This window comes from Macaca fascicularis, chromosome 12 (assembly GCF_037993035.2).
Source record: "Macaca fascicularis isolate 582-1 chromosome 12, T2T-MFA8v1.1".
Classification (NCBI taxonomy): domain Eukaryota; kingdom Metazoa; phylum Chordata; class Mammalia; order Primates; family Cercopithecidae; genus Macaca; species Macaca fascicularis.
In genome coordinates, this window is record NC_088386.1 from 114,152,713 (window position 1) to 114,170,066 (window position 17,354).

The window sequence follows — 17,354 nt, forward strand, 5'->3', positions numbered from 1 at the left end:
CAGCTTCTTGGGCAGATCCTTAAATGGGCAAAGTAACCAACAAGGTGGGTGGGCAGGTGAGAGGATGTGTTCTTGCTGCTCCTCCAGAACCTGGTCTCCATCCTGGTGTCTGCATTTTCCCCTTTCCTTGCTTGCTCTACGCAGGAGTGCTTTTCTCATCAGGTACTTGTTTGGTGACCTGGAGTGTGAGGCAGAGAATTTCATGCTGCTTTCAGGGCCCAGTAGACAGGCAGTTCAGTAGAAGCCAAGAGGTAAACTGGCAGCAAGGTACAGTGAGAGGGAAGCCTGACCTGGCAGCCTGTGATAACTGGACTGGAAGGCTGGGCATCATAATAGTCTCGGGGCTGCCGGCATCACCTTTGGCACTGGTAGCTGCTTGTGCATCCAGGAGGAAGGCCTTTCAGGCAGCTGCTGCCCGATTCCACAGCCAGCAGGCAGTCTTGGGAGTCCCTGCCCAGTGAGTGCAGTTGTGTAGCGGGCAGGGATAGCTTCCTGTCCTGGTGAGAGACCCAGGAAAGGATGAATCCTTGAAATGAACAGACTGTATATAAGTCTCCTCTCTGGGACTTAGAAAGAGCAACTTTGCCTTCTTCTGTGCTGCAGCTTCTCTTTGGCAGAGTTGGGCCCCAGAAAGGAGAAGCAGGAGACAAACAGCTACATCCACCCTGAAAACCAGATTATGTTACTAATGGTGGGTAGGAGTTAAGTGACTCAGCTGTGGGCAGAAGCCAGGAACTCTCGATGGGCTGCCCAGAATTGAACACTCATGAGCTTTTCATTTGGAGAGAAGGATAATAAGATGTAGCTTCATTTTGGAATGAGTGATACATCCAAGGCAGGGAAAATGTAGAGCCCGTGTTTTTGCCCTGATTTCCCATAGTTCTCAGCTCTAGCTTCCAGGCTGCTTTCCCAGATGCTGTTAGGTACCAGTTAGAGGCTCTGTCCTTGAGGACCACCTATCCCGTCTGGAGAAGTATTGGGTGGAACAGGACACCACAATTCAGGAGCCTCGAACCAGGCGGGTGTTGTATAAGCCAGAGGAGGAGTTACCACGTGATAGCAGAAATACCTTTAGCCTTGGAAGTTCTGAGGATTGCTTTGAACCAGCCACCTGCCTTCATGGTGAGAGATGAAGGAACTGCTATCTGGGAACCCTGAGAGGTATACGCTGTGTAGGAGGAGCTGACAAATGAGGTAGTACTAAGACGATGGTTGAGCCTAGTCAGAAATTCAGGTACATCTAGGCCATCCAGAAATTATGGACAAGTGATTCTTCTATCTAACTTGGTACATTGAATGTCCTTATGGGCTTAACACTGATACTTCTGGGCATCCGAAGTATCCAATAGGAAGGAAGAGCTGGTGAAACCGTTCTGTGAAAGCCAGATTTTAGCCCATGTCCTGTGGTTCCAGTGCCTCTGCTTAAGGAATCTAGCCCTTTCCACCTTTCATTTGGTGTTTCTTTGGGATCCCATCTAGTCTAGGAGTGTGGGGTGGGAGGAAAGGGCAGCCAGAAACTGACCTTCGCACTTATCTCTCCTTTTGAAGGGGGAAGACGTTTTCATCCCGCTAATCTTGGGAATAAGAGGAGGAAGCGGCTGGCAACTGAAGTCTGGAACACTTGCTACTGGATAATCGTAGCTTTTAATGTTGCACCTCTTCAGGTTCTTAAGGGATTCTCCGTTTTGGTTCCATTTTGTACACGTTTGGAAAATAATCTGCAGAAACGAGCTGTGCTTGCAAAGACTTCATAGTTCCCAAGAATTAAAAAAAAAAAAAAAAAATTCCACTTGATCAACTTAATTCCTTTTCTTTATCTTCCCTCCCTCACTTCCCTTTTCTCCTACCCTCTTTTCCAAGCTGTTTCGCTTTGCAATATGTTACTGGTAATGAGTTGCAGGATAATGCAATCTTAACTTGTTTTCTCCTAAGTATTTGAGTTCAAAACTCCTGTATCTAAAGAAATACGGTTGGGGTCATTAATAAAGAAAATCTTTCTATCTTACATGAGAATTTACTGGGTTTCTGGACTGCGGGTCCAACGTGAGAAGAGAAGGAAGGAAGAAGGATAGACCTATACTGCCCTTGAACCTGCAAGCCTAAGCTGGGAAGCCCTAGTTTCAGGAGCCCATCAGGTTTAGGTCCTCACTTCATCTAGAGGAGAGAATGGCTGGCCAGTGAACTATATTTAAACTCCTCCCCTCCCGACTGGGAGACAGGGTCTTGTTGCCTCCTGGGCTCAGGTGATCCTCCCACCTCAGCCTCCCAAGTAGCTGGGATTATAGGCGCATACCACTATGCCTGGCTAATTTTTTATATTTTTAGTAGAGATGAGGTTTCGCCATCTTTCCCAGGCTGGTCTCAAACTCCTGGACTCAGGCAATCTGCTTGCTTCAGCCTCTCAAAGTGCTGGGATTATAGGCATGAGCCATGGAACCCGAGCTATTAATACAAACTTACATGCTTCCTTGTAAAGCTTGGTCCCTGAGACTCTGTGGCTGTTCCTGAAGCTCCCTGGACAGTGACAGACAAACGGTTTTCTGGTTTTTTTATTGTGAATAATGTGTGGGATTTCCCAAAATGTGTTCCTTAGTGTGTGGTCCTGCAGGGCACTGATGGTTATTCAGGTGTATGTCTGATGCAAACTAACTGGCCACAGTTTGTCTTTCTCACATGGCAGCCCAAAAGACTGCTTTCAGGGAGAGAAGTTGTCAAAAACAGTACAGAGCCTAGTCGAGCAGCTGTCCCTCAGCAGGACTCTGGTCCTTGAAATGAAATTGCTTCAGAAAGTTTGCTTGGTGTAAGGAATTAAGAGAATTTTAAGGGCATCTGCAATGGTCTGATGGTCATTCTAATGGTTTCTGCCTTCCATCTATGGCAGTGTGTTTCATACTGGCTTGGGACCCATTAATTGTGACATAACCTGACTATATCACAACCAGCATTTTTGTTTTCTAAACTTTTGATTTTGAGATAACTAGATTTAAATACGGTTGTAAGAAACAATACAGAGAGATCCTGTATACCTTCCACTTGGTTTCCCCGCCATGCTAACATCTTGTATAATTGTTGTGTAGCATCACAGCCAAGAAAAGGTCATTGGTATAGTCCACCCACCTTCTTCAGATTTGCTGCACTGTATGTGGTGTACATCTGTGCATTGTTGTCATATGTGTAGCTTTATGTGACACCAGCATTTTTAAGCAATTGAATAGTATCAGAGTGCATCGCATCTATTAAGGGTAAGTGTTGGTTTGGAAATGTATATTAGTTACATATGCACATCATGGCTGGATTATAGAAATGTCTTTTGACTGTGAGTCACAGTGGAGAATTTTGAAAACCACAGGTCGTTCAGTCATCAGACTTCGTTTTTATTTCACTAAAATGGGCTGCTAGAGAGCTCAGGGTACTCTGATAGTTCTAATTGGCTGCTCAGGGTGCCCCTGACCACTTCTGGTACTTGGAAAACCTAGATTAATTGGATATATTGACAGCAACGTGTGCATTCTCTACCTCATGAGTTATTTAAGGGGTTGTCAGGTGTAATTTTGACTAGAAGCAGTTTTTGCTCTTTTTTTATTTTAATTTTAGTTTTTAGAGACAGGGTCTCACTGTGTTGCTGAGGCTGTACTCAAGCTCCTGACCTCCGGAGTAGCTGGGACCATAGGCACCTGCCACCATGTCCAGCTGAGGTTTTGCTTTCTTCCTTAGTAGAACATAACTAATGTTGGAGCTCACTGTACTCTCTTGCCAGTAGCAGGAATCCAGTTTCTGGTAGGTACTGTAGATGGCAGAACCAAGATTGCTTAGAAGATATGGAGTTCGGAGAAAAATGAAAAGGCATAAATATTTTCTACAGCAGTAAATCCTAAGGAAGTAACTAGTTCCAAGACGCTTTGTCAACATTAAAAATCCATAGTGCAGGCTGAGCACAGTGGTTTACACCTGTAATTGTAGCACTTTGTGAGGATGAGGAAGGAAGACTGCTTGAGCCCAGGAGTTCAAGATCAGCCTGGGTAACAGTGAGACTCCTTCTTCTCTATAAAAAACTTAATCTGGCCGGGCGTGGTGGCTCACACCTGTAATCCCAGCACTTTGGGAGGCCAAGGCGGCTGAATCACCTGAGGTCAGGTTGAGACCAGCCTGGCCAACACGGTGCAACCCCATCTCTACTAAAAATACAAATATTAGCTGGGCATGGTGGCGGGTGCTTGTAATCCCAGCTACTCTGGAGGCGGAGACAGGAGAATCACTTGAACCCAGGAGGCGGAGGTTGCAGTGAGCCAAGATCATGCCATTGCACTCCAGCTTGGGCGACAAGAGCTGAACTCTCCAATAAATAATCTCACCAATAAATAAATCTGTAGTGCAGCCTGGACAACATGGCGAGACCCTGCCTCTACAAAAAATAAAAATTGGCTGGATGTGGTGGTGCATGCCTGTGGTCCCAGCTACTCGAGGCTGAGGCAGGAGGATTGCTTGAGCCCTGAAGGTCAAGCCTGCAATGAGCTGTGTGTGCCTCTCCACTCCACCCTGGGCAACAGAGTGAGACCCGGTCTCAGAAAAAAAAAATCCATACTGGTGTAAACCCCTGTCCAGATTGACTCTTAACAAGGACACACTTGGTGTTAGTACGGATCTAGCCTCAAAGACCCTCACAGATGAAGCAGCCCACTGTGACCAGTTGAGGCCTTAGGACCGCAGGAAGAACGTCTGAGGATGAAGGTCAAGCACACTGAGAGTGTGGGCTGGGAAAAGGGGATCTAGTAGTTTCTTCCTAGTCTCAGGAAGCCAGTGCCCCAAGGGTTCACACCTGGGAGGTGCAGGTATCCTTGGATATGGGCTGTAGAAGAACAGTTTGAATCCAGGTTCCGCCATCCAATAGCTGTGTGACAGCAAATCTCTTAATCTGAGCCCTGGTAACCTCATTTAAATTGGACATTTACCCGAGGATTTGTAAAAGGAAAAGAGAATAAATGTCTCTTACATGGTAAGCATTATGATGCCTGTAATTACAATGTCACTTAATGAATCTTGGTTCCCTTTATACACCCAAGGGGATCAGAAGCGACAGGCTGCTGCCCCAGCAAAGTCCCGCAGAAGCCAACCCTCATTCGGTGCTTGGGGTTTCCTAGGCTTTCCCCAAGGTCGTTGGTATTTTGGTATTTTCCCCTGCTTGAATGGCCCTTACTGCCCGGGCAAGGCAGGTAGGAATCTCCATGTCTGGAAAAAGTGGGACCTGGGGCAAGCTGCAAGCCAAAAATTAGGAGCTTGGCAGGAAAGACACTAAGACTAACAGGAAGTGGAAGGGTGGACTTGGAGGAGGAATTGAAACCAAGAAAAGGAAATAGCTCTAGCTGCTGCCTCAGCCTTCTTGGGGGGAGCCGTTACTTGGAGTTGTTTGCCATTAAGTTACCCTCATTTGGAGTAGTACTGATGGGTGCTCAACCGGAACCTGGGTCTACTCTGATGGCGATTTTGAGTTCAAGCAATGCTGCCCCCTACTGGGGGTTGCTAAAAGCACTGCCATTTCTGGGCGGCGGGGGGAGGTTTGTTGTTTTTGGTTTTTGTTTCTTTTGTTTTTTTTGGGGGGGGACAGAGTCTCACTCTGTCACCCAGGCTGGAGTGCAGTGGCACGATCTTGGCTCACTGCAACCTCCGCCTCCCGGGTTCAAGCAGTTCTCCTGCCTCAGCCTCCTGAGTAGCTGGGCCTACAGGCACATGCCACCACGCCCGGCTAATTTTTTGTATTTTTAGTAGAGACAGGGTTTCACTGTGTTAACCAGGATGGTCTGCATCTCCTGACCTTGTGATCCACCCGCCTCGGCCTCCCAAAGTGCTGGGATTACAGGCATGATCCACTGCGCCTGGCTCTGATTTTTTTTTTAAGTATTATTTTGAGGCAGGGTCTCACGCTGTCACCCAGGCTGGAATGAAGTGGCGCCATGAAGGCTCACGGCAGCCTCGACCTCCTGGACTCCAGCGATCTTCCCACCTCAGCCTCCTGAGTAGCTGGAACCACACAACATATACTACTGTGCTCAGCTAATCTTTATTTTTTGTAGAGACGGAGTCTCACCACGTTGCCCAGGCCTCGGCCTCTTAAAGTGCTGGGATTACAGGCATGAGTGTGAAGTGTTAAACAGCGGCTCAGGGAGGCCAACCAGGGTCCAAGAAACCCCGTCCCTGCTGCCTCCACTGGTCCAGAGCTAGTACCCCCAGCCAGCATGACACTCATGTCCCAGACATTGTGGGTCAACAGAAATTCAGATAGCTAAGAGAATGGAAACGGACAAAGGAGGCACAGGAGGATTCCGTGCCAGAGTCTGGATTGGTCACCCCCGTTCAGGTTCTGCCTGAGGAAAGGAGAATGGGGTCCGGGCACAGTCGGCTGGATGGAGCATCTGAAGACGGCTTGCACCAGAGCCCTCGTGGCTGAAGGAAGAAGCCAGGGGGTGAGTCAGCCCCAGGGCTTGATGGAACAGACAGGAACTAGATGATCTAGTAAGGGAGAAGCAAGGCTGAGCAAGAGACAGCCCAGGCTCCCTGGCTGCCACTGCCTAATCTGTACCCCTTCACACATCCCACACACAGTGTTTAGACAGAGCAGCAGAGAAGAAACAGACATCCTGGATCCCGCGGGGAGCAGGCCGGGGCTGGGAACAGGAGGTCTGTTTATTCCTGGCAGTCCCATATCAGAAGGGTCCCACACCCACTTCTGTCCAGGCCCCAGGCTGAACTCTCCCAGAGCCTGTGACTTCTGCCCTATCATATCGCGTGGTTCTGAGGGCCGGCCCTGGAACCCTGCATCCTCCCCACCCACCAGCTCCCTCGAGGATGGATTTGAGGCTGGATGCTTTTGTCTTCCCACTTTTTGTCCCAACAGAAGTCCCTCCTCTTCAGGATCCCTGACTGACTGTGCAGAGCTAGCAGAGCCACACTCCGCGGACCTCCAGCCCTTCAGGCCCAGCTCTCCTGGAAAGCACGGAAGTCCCTTTGCTCCATTTACTTTTTCAGCCAGGAAGTGTTTCCTAATGTCTCACCCCCAGCGCCAGCTTTCCTGCTGCAGTTTCCACCTGTTCCCTCCCATTTCAGGCCTTAAGGGAGTGTGGCTGGGCTTCTCTCCTCCCCCTCACTCCAAAGCCGCACTTGATACAAGGTGGAAATCGAGGCACCACTCCTCCTGGCTTCCCAGCCTTGAACTTGCCCTTCCCTCTCAGTGTACGTGGTTTCCTCAGTTTCCCTGTGCAGCAAAAGTGTCACTCCCCTCTTGCTTTTCCTAAGCTCCCCATGTGCCTCTCTCAGCAGATCTGTCTTAGAGGGGCCAGGTGCAGAGAAAAGCAAAAATCCTAATAATGTTCCTAGTGATCGCTGCCTGTCACGGAGTGCTGAAGAACCAAGTGCTGATCTGAGTCCTCATCACACGGGACCTCATTTAGTCTCACGATAGGTGAGTACAACTATGGGCCCCATTTTACAGATGAGGAAACTAAGGCAGGAGAATTTTAGTCATTTGCCCAAGTTCACCAGCTTTTAAAAGGATCCAGACAGCTCTGATTCCAGCGCCAGCTCATGCCTCTTCATTGTGGGGGAGGAAAGAGAGGGAGTCGTTTGTTGGAGCAAACCCCCACCCATCAAGGGCCAAGCCACTGGCGTATATGCAGCCATATGTGTTATGCTGTGATATGCCCCACCACGACCTTAGAGGTCGTTTTTCTTGTTCCCATTTTAACACAGACAAAAACCGAGGCCCAGTAGTACCTTACCCAAGGTCACATCCCCAGAGCCATTTGTCCCTCATAGTTCAGAACTTAGAAAGCAGTTGAGAAAAGTATGGAATGACCCCAGATTCAGGAAGGCAAGTCTGGCCTTATAAACTGAAAGGCCCATCAGGCGATGGGATGGGGAAGTGAAGATCCTCAGGCCCCAAACACCCGCCACTGCTGCCATCACACACGGAAGTGTGGAGGGAGCCTGGTGTACTGTCAACTGACCGGCCAGTCCAGGGGCTTAAATGTAAATGCATCAGCTGAGGCGGGAAGTCAGGAGGGGTAAGTCAATCACTATTATTCATTAACTGGAATGCATTTCTCAGATTACTCCAAGCTGGAGTAGGGAAACTGCCACCTAGGTGGCAGGGCAGAGGGACGCTGGGTGGGAGGGGGAGGCAGGCCTCCCAGTTGCTACGGTTCAGAATATGCCAGGTCCCACCTCCCAGAGGCGGGGCCGGGGCTGAGTCCCGCCAGCCTCGTTTCTCCATCCCTCTGAGAACCCAGACGGGCAGAGCCTGGGTAGGAGAGCCTGGCCCCGCTGTCTCCACCGGGTGGAGACACCATGCACTTGGTCCACTTGTGCTCTTCAGCCAGGACACCAGACATGGTCCAAACCCCTGCAGGGCTGGCTGCAGCAACTCCCTGACACTCAGGAAGGCCCAGGCTGGGCAGGCAATACCTGCTCCCAACAGCCATGTGAGTAGCTACTCCCCCAACCCCCAAACCCCAGATCCTGGAGAGGCCACTGCACCCAGCCCAAGCCACCAGACCCCTGGGGGTGTGCAGGTGGTACAGCCTGCACCCTGCTGGGAAATCACCCCTAGGGGCTGCTCCCTGCCTTTGTCACTGTTCTGGTGGAGGTGGGGTGGGGGGAATCATTCCAATTAGGGCTGGGAGCTCCAGCTTAGGCCAGGTTTGGGGTAATGAACCCTGAGTCTCGCGGGGCTTGAGAGAGTTGATGGTGCTAGGGGGAAGGGAACAGAAACTGGAAGTCCTCGAGAGAGGAAAAGGCATCCTGGGTGGAGGGCACTGGAGGAGACTGAGGAAGAGAAAACACGCTTAGGGGAGGGGAAAGGGGGCACAAGGCCTTGGAGGCCCGGGTTCGGGGTGCTGGGGGAACCTGGGAAGGAAGGGGAGCATCTTCCTTCCTCTCAGCTCAGGGTGGCCATGGGGCCCTGATCCCCTGTCCTGGAGGAGGGGAGAGGTATGAATCCTTTCCTTATTGACTTGGATCCTAGCAACAGCAGCTGCTCCCCTGTTGACAGAAGCAGGAGTTCCCACAGGACCCAGGACCCCTCCCCCGTCCCCAGGATGTGGCAGCAGAGCCATGACACTGGAGGACTGAGACCAGGGAATGACGGGAAGGACAGGGACAGATGAGAGCCACAGAGAAGCCAGGCTTTGCCCACTGACTCCTCTTCCCTCTCCTCTGGGCTCAGCCTCAGGCCTGGGGGTGTTGGGGAGTCCCTGTCCTTGCTGCTGGCATCTCCATGTTCACTGCCACAGGTCCCCTCCTGCTGCTTCTCTCCTCCCTCCAGCTCCCAGGAAGGACCCTGTTGCTAGTGTGGAGCAAAGACGAGTCAAGTTTATGGGCTGGAAGTCCTACCCGGAGGCTGCTCACTGAGCTGTGATGGCTACAAGGACAGATAGGGGGAAGGGCACAGGGTGACCGAGACCTGGCCCACTGGAGCCTGTCACCTAATGGCCAGCTGGAAGACCACTACACACCAGCCAGCCCTGGTCCATTCTTTTGGCTCATTTAGGGGCCTCCCCGGTGGAGGCAGGGATACACAAAATGCTTTGGGGCTGGATGGACCCGCCTTTCAGTCTAAACAAGAGACCTAAACACAGCTGCCCAGAAAAGGCAGATACCAGAAATGGATAAAGCTGGCTGGGTGGGGACTGTCGGAAGGGCAGCCAGCGGTGAGCTCCGGCTGGTTGCTACCATATAGGACATATGTGTTGCCAGACCTGATTTTTCAATAGAAACCAAAGATAGTTTTTTATATGTTTAATTGGCAATTAATTGAAAAATTCCGTGTATCAGCGAACATAATACAGCCCACAGCCTGCGGGTCTGTGCCCCTGGACTAACATGCCGCCCTGCCAGGAGGACACGACCTGCAGCCCCATCCTAACTCTGGCCACCCCATCCTGCAGGCATGCCGGCTGCCACTCCAGGACTCCCCCGTCCTCAGGACCGAGATGACGCCCAACAGCACTGGCGAGGTGCCCAGCCCCATTCCCAAGGGGGTTCTGGGGCTCTCCCTGGCCCTGGCAAGCCTCATCGTCACAGCGAACCTGCTGCTAGCCCTGGGCATTGCCTGGGACCGCCACCTGCGCAGCCCGCCTGCTGGCTGCTTCTTCCTGAGCCTGCTGCTGGCTGGGCTGCTCACGGGTCTGGCATTGCCCACGTTGCCAGGGCTGTGGAACCAGAGCCGCTGGGGTTACTGGTCCTGCCTCCTCCTCTACTTGGCTCCCAACTTCTCCTTCCTCTCCCTGCTCGCCAACCTCCTGCTGGTGCATGGGGAGCGCTACATAGCAGTCCTGAGGCCACTCCAGCCCCCTGGGAGCACTCGGCTGGCCCTGCTCCTCACCTGGGCTGGCCCCCTGCTCTTTGCCAGTCTGCCCGCTCTGGGGTGGAACCACTGGACCCCTGGTGCCAACTGCAGCTCCCAGGCTATCTTCCCAGCCCCCTACCTCTACCTCGAAGTCTATGGGCTTCTGCTGCCCGCTGTGGGTGCTGCTGCCCTCCTCTCTGTCCGCGTGCTGGTCACTGCCCACCGCCAGCTGCAGGACATCCGCCGGTTGGAGCGGGCAGTGTGCCGCGATGAGCCCTCGGCCCTGGCCCAGGCCCTTACCTGGAGGCAGGCAAGGGCGCAGGCTGGAGCCATGCTGCTCTTCGGGCTGTGCTGGGGACCCTACGTGGCCACACTGCTCCTCTCAGTCCTGGCCTATGAGCAGCGCCCACCCCTGGGGCCTGGGACTCTGTTGTCCCTCATCTCCCTGGGAAGTGCCAGTGCAGCAGCAGTGCCCGTGGCCATGGGGCTGGGCGATCGGCGCTACACAGCCCCCTGGAGGGCAGCCGCCCAAAGATGCCTGCAGGGGCTGCGGGGAAGAGCCTCCCGGGACAGTCCCGGCCCCAGCACTGCCTACCACCCAAGCAGCCAAAGCAGCGTCGACCTGGACTTGAACTAAAGGAAGGGCCTCTGCTGACTCCTACCAGAGCATCCATCCAGCTCAGCCACCCAGCCTGTCTCCACTGGGCCCCACTTCTCTGGATCAGAGACCCTGCCTCTATTTGACCCCACACTGACTGAATAAAGCTCCTCTGGCTGTTTATGCTTATCTCATTCTGTATCTCAGGGCGAGGCAGGAGGAAATGGCTCAACACACCAACAACAGAAAGAACCTACAGACATACGCATGGATTAAGGCAGAGTCCACTCCAGGCAGACAAGAAGTGTCGTGTGCACAGACCCTGGAGACGGGGAGCTGGCACATCTCAACATCCAGCCGACTCTGCGGGAGAGCCTTGCCTGACGGGGCCCTAGCTAGCTCCTCCTAGGGTCCAGCCACCACAAAATCCACACAGACGCTGTCTCTGGGAAGTATATTTTATTTACATTTTTAAAATCTTTAACTAGTATCTCTTCCTCCTTTCCACCCCCAGAGACTTGGGAAGGGAAAGAACGGGAACCTCAAACACCTACTCCCCACATACAAATACACACCCCATGGCTCACACCAGCAAATGAAAGTGAAAGAGAAACAGGTCCGCCCCTCCCTCTGAAGGGCCCACCAAGTCTGGGCAAGGGGGGGAGGGCCCTGGGCTGGGTCTCTAAAGAGAAGAAAAGGAGAGGGGAGCAAGTCAGTTGAAGAGGCTGGAAAGTCATCCAGGGCCCCACCCTCCTCTTCCCTCTGTGCCCTACTGCCTCTGCTGGCGGGCGGGGGCAGGGGTCCCTCCGTCCCCTCAACACCAGACACACAGGCAGGGGCTGCAGCCATTAACGGTCAGGCCTCTGGACACAAAATACTTTCGCTTTGTGGTCTCCTGACGTGGTCACCACCAGGGAGGCATCTCTAGAAACAGAAAGCATGTGATTGCAGAGACGGGGGGACCCAAGCCCACCACCCAGGGGCCCTAGGGTGGGCTCCTCCAGCACACCCTCAGTTCTAGGGCCCTAGTGCCCAGCACTGGGCCGACACCTCTGCAGCCAGCATGGAGGGAATTAGAGGAAGCCCCCAGCACGGAAGAAGCAGAGCTGACTCCGATGGGGAAAATCAGTCTCAGCCTCTCCCTCATGACTGAGATGTGGGGCCCCGGAGGGTCACTATCAGTTACTGGGGTGGGGGCTGGGCTGTGAACCCTCAGGCTTCCCAGCATCCCTGCCTTAGGAATCCCCTCCCACACCCCAAGGATCCTGTGTCCCCCACTACTCCCACCTTCCAAATACACAGAGATCCCAGCCCTTGGCCAATTCACTTACTTGCTGAGGGCAAAGTCCAGGATCTCAGCCGTGTGGCCCCGGTAGTCAGTAAGCAGGCGGCCGGTCCGGGCGTCCCAGAGGCGCACAATGCCATCCAGGCTGCAGGTATAAACCACAGCAGTGCCTGCCTCCCACAGCAGCTGCACGATGCCCGACTGCCTCGAGGAATGACAGAGGCAGGGCAGAGGTTGGCAGGAGAGCTGCGAGCCATCTGCTCCCAGTTCTCACAAAGAGGGACAGCCACACACAACAGCCAGGCAGGAGCCAGATCTGGGGTAGATGCTCCTGGAGGCCTGGGTTTTCCCTCCACCATGGCCACAGCCCGCACAACCCCAGCTCCAGCTGCCCATACCTGGTGCTGACACTGATGCCTAAGAGTCTGCGTAGCCAGGTCATAGATGGCCAACGTCCCATCCAGGTAGCCAACCGCTGCCAGGGGCATCCTGGGCAGAGGAGCGCACCATGAAGACTCATGAGGGCCTGGACTCACACGCCCTGCCCTCCCTCCGGGGCCCCGAGCCCAGGCTCCTCCCACAAACCCCTCTCCCCATCCTCACTCACACACTGCAGAAGCCCAAGGACTCCACCGAGTTGGACTCACTCTCCTCCCCTTCTCCAAGGCTGGGCTGGGAGGCCACAGTCTCAGGTCTAAAAACACCCACCACCTGAAAGCCAGAGAGGATCAGAGGAGGGCCCGGAATCCGGGTGCTTGATGGAGAGAAAGACGGTGGGGAGAGGAGACAGTGAAGACCCAGGAAGGAAGGAGAGGAGTCGAGAAAGCGGAGGCCCCAGCCGGGCTCCAGGTCCACTCACCTTGCCAGTGGTGGCACTGACCAGCTTGGCCTGGCAGTCCACAGAGCCAGTTAGGATCAAGCTGCCATCCTGGTTGGTGGCAACACAGGTGAGTGGGCCCTGGTGACCCTCAGTCCCTAGCATAGAGCAGGGAGGCAGTCAGGCTTCATCCTACCTCTCCTCTGAGTCCTCCCCCAGGATCTCAGCCCCTCCCGACAAAGGCCCAGGCTAACACTTCCCCCACCTCTGATACCTTTCAGTACATGGATGGGGCTTCCCTGCTTCAGGTCCCAAATCCTGATGGTGCCATCTTCGTAGCCTACCACAGCTCTCTTCCCTGAAGAGAGGCACAGATGAAGAGAGGGCAGAGGGCACGCTCAGATACACTAAGCAAGGGAATGGGGAGAGGGAGAGGAAAGAAGAGTGGAAGCGCCCAGACACTGCCCCAGGAATCACAGGTGAGTTCAGAGCAGGAAAGAGGCGCTATGAGCTTTGGGGCCAGGGGGTCAGCACTCCAAAGAGCAGGCCTCAGAGTTTGCCGGCTGTGGCCCAGAAGGCTGCTCCGGGAGGTGTATATCCCGGGATTCAGCCTCTGCACCCAGGAAAGGACGCTCAAGGGAGGTGCTCTCACCATCAGGGAGGACTCGGCCACAGGTGGCTGGGCAGTTGGGACCCTGGAAGGTCTTGCAGTCACCATTCGGGACTTTCCACATCCAGGTGTTGCCGTCAGCTGTGCCCGCCAACAGGACAGGTGCCCGAGGATGCCACTCCATCCACTGGACAGGGAGGAAGGGGCAGCAGGGAGGCCCGTCACCCCATCCCACCTAGAAGCCTGTCCTATGAGCTCCACCCAAGGTTTCCTGCCTCTGGGGTTCCGCGGGGATTTTCCAGGTAGCAGGCAGACCTTCTTCCCGTGCCTTGGGGCGCACTGGCTCAGAGCTGGCTTGGCGCAATAAGGAAGAACTGGCCTCCCAAGCTTGCACACCCAGCAACCCAAGGCCCCACAGAGCTGACTCCCACTCTGATGATCTTACCTCCAGGTCTCCCGCTTCAAAGGACCAGACCTCCTCCTTGGTGTCCACCTGCCACACTTTCAAGAGGCCACTCATGTCCCCTGTGGCCACTAGAGTGGAGTCATGGCTGAAACCAGCACAAGTCACAGAGTCTTTATGGCCTTCAAAGAAAAGTGGGCAGAAAGAGGGGAAAACAATAGGGTACCTGGTGCTGGGGGCATGTGATTCTGGTATCTGGCCCCCTGAAACGATCAGCTAGGAAAAAAAGAGGGGCGGGCCTGAGCAGAACAGGTGCTGGAATTCACTGCCGCTCTAGGAACCAACCCTCCCATGTCTCGCCAGGAGAGACACTGCTGGCCGTCACTCAACCAGGCCAAGCCCCAGCCTCCTATGCCTTCCCCCTTCTGTCCATTCTACACCTCTGCCCACAATCCCAAGTCCTCCCCTCTGCCCAACTGCTCCTATACCAATGTGACCTCCTCTGGCCTTTCCTAGACTCCCTTGGCCAATGAGTGCCTCCTGCCTCTGTGCCCAAAACACACTAGTATTCTCCCCGTGTCCCTGGGGCCCAGCACAGAGCTGGCACAAAAGAGACGTCACTAAGTGGCTACTGGATGCACGACCACTGCAGGCCAGGCTCCTAAGATCTCCCAAAGGAATATGACCTCTCCCAGGCCTCTACCTCAGCCCCCTCACCTGCACACTCAAAGAGCAGCTCCCCATCACTGAGCCGCCATACGAAGGCTTTGTCATCTTCACCCCCGGTCACTGCCAAGGTGTTGGTCTTGGGGTCCAGGCTCACACAAAACACAGACGCTGTCCCAAAAGATATTCCATGGGTAAGGGGACAGAGCTCCCACCTAGGGCTCTGTCCTTCAGAACCTTCAGGAAACCCACCCCCTTTCACCCAAAGCAATGTGTCTTTCCTCCTGGAAAACACAGGCACATCCAAGTTCTTCTAAGTTTCAAGAATCGGGTTAAGATCCTTCCCATATTTGCCAAGCTCCCTATTTGCCAGAGCAGATGCCTGGTGTGACTCCCCTCACCACCCGGCACCAATGCCATGGACAAGAGGTGGGTACAGGTGCAGGGCTTACAGGTCTCAGCATGGGATGCCACCGGGTTGGGTACAGAGTGAGGAGAGCATCATGTTAAGAGTTTCTTACTAAGAACTAGCACTTGAGAAAATTACATAAAATATGCTCAAAAAGATACAATTATCTCTAATTTTATTTTACTTTATTTTTTTGAGATGGAGTCTTGCTCTGTTGCCCAGGCTGGAGTGCAGTGGCACAATCTCGGGTCAATACAACCTCCGCTTCCCAGGTTCAAGTGATTCTCCTTCCTCAGCCTCCCGAGTAGCTGGGATTACAGGAACATGCCACCACACCCAGCTAATTTTTTTTTTTTTTTTTTTTTAGTAGAGATGCGGTTTCACCATATCGGCCAGCCTGGTCTTGAACTCCTGACCTCAGGGGATCTGCCTGCCTTGGCCTTCCAAAATGCTGGGATTACAGGTGTAAACCACCGCACCTGACCAATTATCTCTAATTTTATACTCACTACTTTTATTAACTTTTATCAAAGATACCTTTTTTTTTTTTTTTTTTTTTGAGACACTCTCATTCTGTTGCCCAGGCTGGAGTGCAGTGGCGTGATCTCAGCTCACTGCAACCTCCACCCCCCAGGTTCAAGCGATTCTCCTGCCTAAGTGTCCAGAGTAGCTAGGATTACAGGCATGTGCCACCACGCCCGGCTAATTTTTGGTTTGTTTGTTTGGTTTTTTTTTTTGAGACAGCCTCGCTCTCTCACCCAGGCTGGAGTGCAATGGCGCAGTCTCAGTCTACTGCAACCTCCGCCTCCCAGGTTCAAGCAATTCTCCTTCTCCTGCCTCAGCCTCCCGAGTAGCTGGGACTACAGGTGCCCACCACCACGCCCAGCTAATTTTTGTATTTTTAGTAGAGATGGGGTTTCACCATATTGGCCAGGCTGGTCTGGAACTCCTGACCTTGCAATCTGCCTGCCTCGGCCTCCCAAAGTACTGGGATTACAGGCGTGAGCCACCACACCTGGCCAAATTTTTGTTATTTTTAGTAGAGACTGGGTTTTTTCATGTTGGCCAGGCTGGTCTCGAACTCCTGACCTCAAGTGATCCACCTGCCTCAGCCTCCTAAAGTGCTGGGATTACAGGAGTGAGCCACCGCACCTGGCCAAAATAACTTTTTAAAAGAGAACTAAGAGGTTAATCAAGGTTAACTGGCAAAGTAGAGGGAGGACTTGAAGCCTGGTGTCTCAACTGATGCCAGAAGTCAAGCAATCATCCATTCTGCCACAGGTCCCCACCTGTGGGCTCCTCCAGAGCAAGGCCAGCATCTTGCTCATCTCTGTGTCCCCCATAACGCTCTGTCCACGGCGGCGGTTTAATGCTTACACGCCCACCTAAACTGATTTGAGGTGGATCGCCTCAAAGACCTACCTGAGTGCAATGCAAAGGTGACCTCACTATCGTCGGGGCCCTCCATGCTGCCGACCACCCCTTCCTGGGGTTCTAGAACCCAGCCCTCTTCGTTGCCCTCTTCCTCCTCCTCTTCCTCAAAGTCCACATCTTCCATCTCCTGGGCGAGGTCATCTGCTTTGGGGAGAGGGTTAGAAGATGGGGCTCGGGAGGCGGTAAGAGGTACGGAGAGAAGCGTGAGGAGGCCTGAGGCTGGGGCGGGTAATGTGGCGAGAGGGGAAGGTGGAGTCAGACACACCGGGGTCCCGGGGGCGCGCGGGACACAGCACGGGAGGCCAGGGCTGGCCAGCGACCGTGCGGGAAGGGAGGGCCGAGGGGATGATGGGAAGGGGGTGTGTGAGGGGAAGGGCCAGAGGAGGCGTCAGGGAACCCCCACCCCAGCCAGGCCTGAGAACTAAGTCTGAGGAGGGGGGTGGGGGAGGAGGGGAAGAAGGATATCGGTAGGAATGACCGGTCGGGTGTGGAGGGGAGCGAGGAAAAGCAGGGGTCAGAGGCCAGGGGTGAGCGTCTCCTGTCCCATGGCCTGAGGAGCGGCAGGTCTCACCTGGGTCCGGCGGACCAGGATCAAGTTCTACCACCTCGATAATCTCTTCATCACCATGGAAGCTTAGGGTCTCCAGTGGGGGGGTGTCAGCAGCAGCCCCGCTTTCCGATTCGGACTCCATGCGGCGCAAGCGGCCGATCCACTTCTCTGGGCCCAAACGCCTCCCAGAGTCAGCTCTGCGCGACGACGCGGAACTCGAGCCCCTCCTCCCGGGAGGAAGTAGGC

At 53.9% G+C, this 17,354-nt stretch overlaps 3 protein-coding genes across 21 annotated transcripts in view; 2 read left to right on the forward strand and 1 right to left on the reverse strand.

The window, feature by feature from the left end:
- The window catches only part of ARPC2 (actin related protein 2/3 complex subunit 2), a 36,795-nt gene extending 34,790 nt beyond the window's left edge, over positions 1-2,005 (forward strand). For all 3 annotated transcript variants that reach the window (XM_074010085.1, XM_005574250.4, XM_074010086.1), the window contains one exon: positions 1,549-2,005. In XM_074010085.1, the coding sequence (XP_073866186.1) occupies positions 1,549-1,573 (25 nt within the window). In that variant the 3' untranslated portion in view covers positions 1,574-2,005. The remainder of the gene's footprint in view (positions 1-1,548) is intronic.
- A 4,815-nt stretch (positions 2,006-6,820) lies between these two features.
- Positions 6,821-11,117, forward strand: GPBAR1 (G protein-coupled bile acid receptor 1). 14 transcript variants are annotated; one of them, XM_074010076.1, is made up of 5 exons: positions 6,821-7,224; positions 7,309-7,453; positions 7,888-8,054; positions 8,366-8,471; positions 9,936-11,117. In XM_074010076.1, exons 3-5 carry the CDS (start codon positions 7,900-7,902, stop codon positions 10,971-10,973), a joined length of 1,299 nt encoding a protein of 432 aa, XP_073866177.1. In that variant the 5' UTR covers positions 6,821-7,224; positions 7,309-7,453; positions 7,888-7,899; the 3' UTR covers positions 10,974-11,117. The 14 variants fall into 14 exon arrangements, with proteins under 14 accessions (XP_073866177.1, XP_073866179.1, XP_073866181.1 ...); XM_074010078.1 differs by having other exon boundaries at positions 7,312-7,453; positions 7,852-8,054; positions 9,314-11,117; XM_074010073.1 differs by having other exon boundaries at positions 6,905-7,224; positions 7,312-7,453; positions 7,852-8,054.
- A 261-nt stretch (positions 11,118-11,378) lies between these two features.
- Positions 11,379-17,301, reverse strand: AAMP (angio associated migratory cell protein). 4 transcript variants are annotated; one of them, XM_005574267.4, is made up of 11 exons: positions 17,130-17,301; positions 16,547-16,699; positions 14,767-14,886; positions 14,092-14,231; positions 13,689-13,833; positions 13,311-13,394; positions 13,079-13,194; positions 12,827-12,930; positions 12,618-12,708; positions 12,266-12,420; positions 11,379-11,858 (listed from the first exon to the last, which is right to left on the reverse strand). In XM_005574267.4, exons 1-11 carry the CDS (start codon positions 17,248-17,250, stop codon positions 11,783-11,785), a joined length of 1,305 nt encoding a protein of 434 aa, XP_005574324.1. In that variant the 5' UTR covers positions 17,251-17,301; the 3' UTR covers positions 11,379-11,782. The 4 variants fall into 4 exon arrangements, with proteins under 4 accessions (XP_005574324.1, XP_073866172.1, XP_005574323.1 ...); XM_074010071.1 differs by having other exon boundaries at positions 12,266-12,424; XM_005574266.4 differs by having other exon boundaries at positions 16,547-16,702.
- Positions 17,302-17,354: the final 53 nt, after the last annotated feature.

Excerpts from the sequence above, each read along its gene's own strand:
- GPBAR1 (XM_074010072.1), top strand. The coding sequence starts at position 7,900 with ATGGGATGGGGAAGTGAAGATCCTCAGGCCCCAAACACCCGCCACTGC. Across the intron at positions 8,055-8,365 it reads GAGGCGGGAAGTCAGGAGGG|CCAGGACACCAGACATGGTC; the intron begins GTAAGTCAATCA and ends TGTGCTCTTCAG. Across the intron at positions 8,472-9,935 it reads TACCTGCTCCCAACAGCCAT|GCATGCCGGCTGCCACTCCA; the intron begins GTGAGTAGCTAC and ends CCCATCCTGCAG.
- AAMP (XM_005574266.4), bottom strand. The coding sequence starts at position 17,250 with ATGGAGTCCGAATCGGAAAGCGGGGCTGCTGCTGACACCCCCCCACTG. Across the intron at positions 14,887-16,546 it reads CACCTTTGCATTGCACTCAG|CGTCTGTGTTTTGTGTGAGC; the intron begins GTAGGTCTTTGA and ends CTTTTGGGACAG. Across the intron at positions 12,421-12,617 it reads GGCATCAGTGTCAGCACCAG|TCGGGCATCGTGCAGCTGCT; the intron begins GTATGGGCAGCT and ends TCCTCGAGGCAG.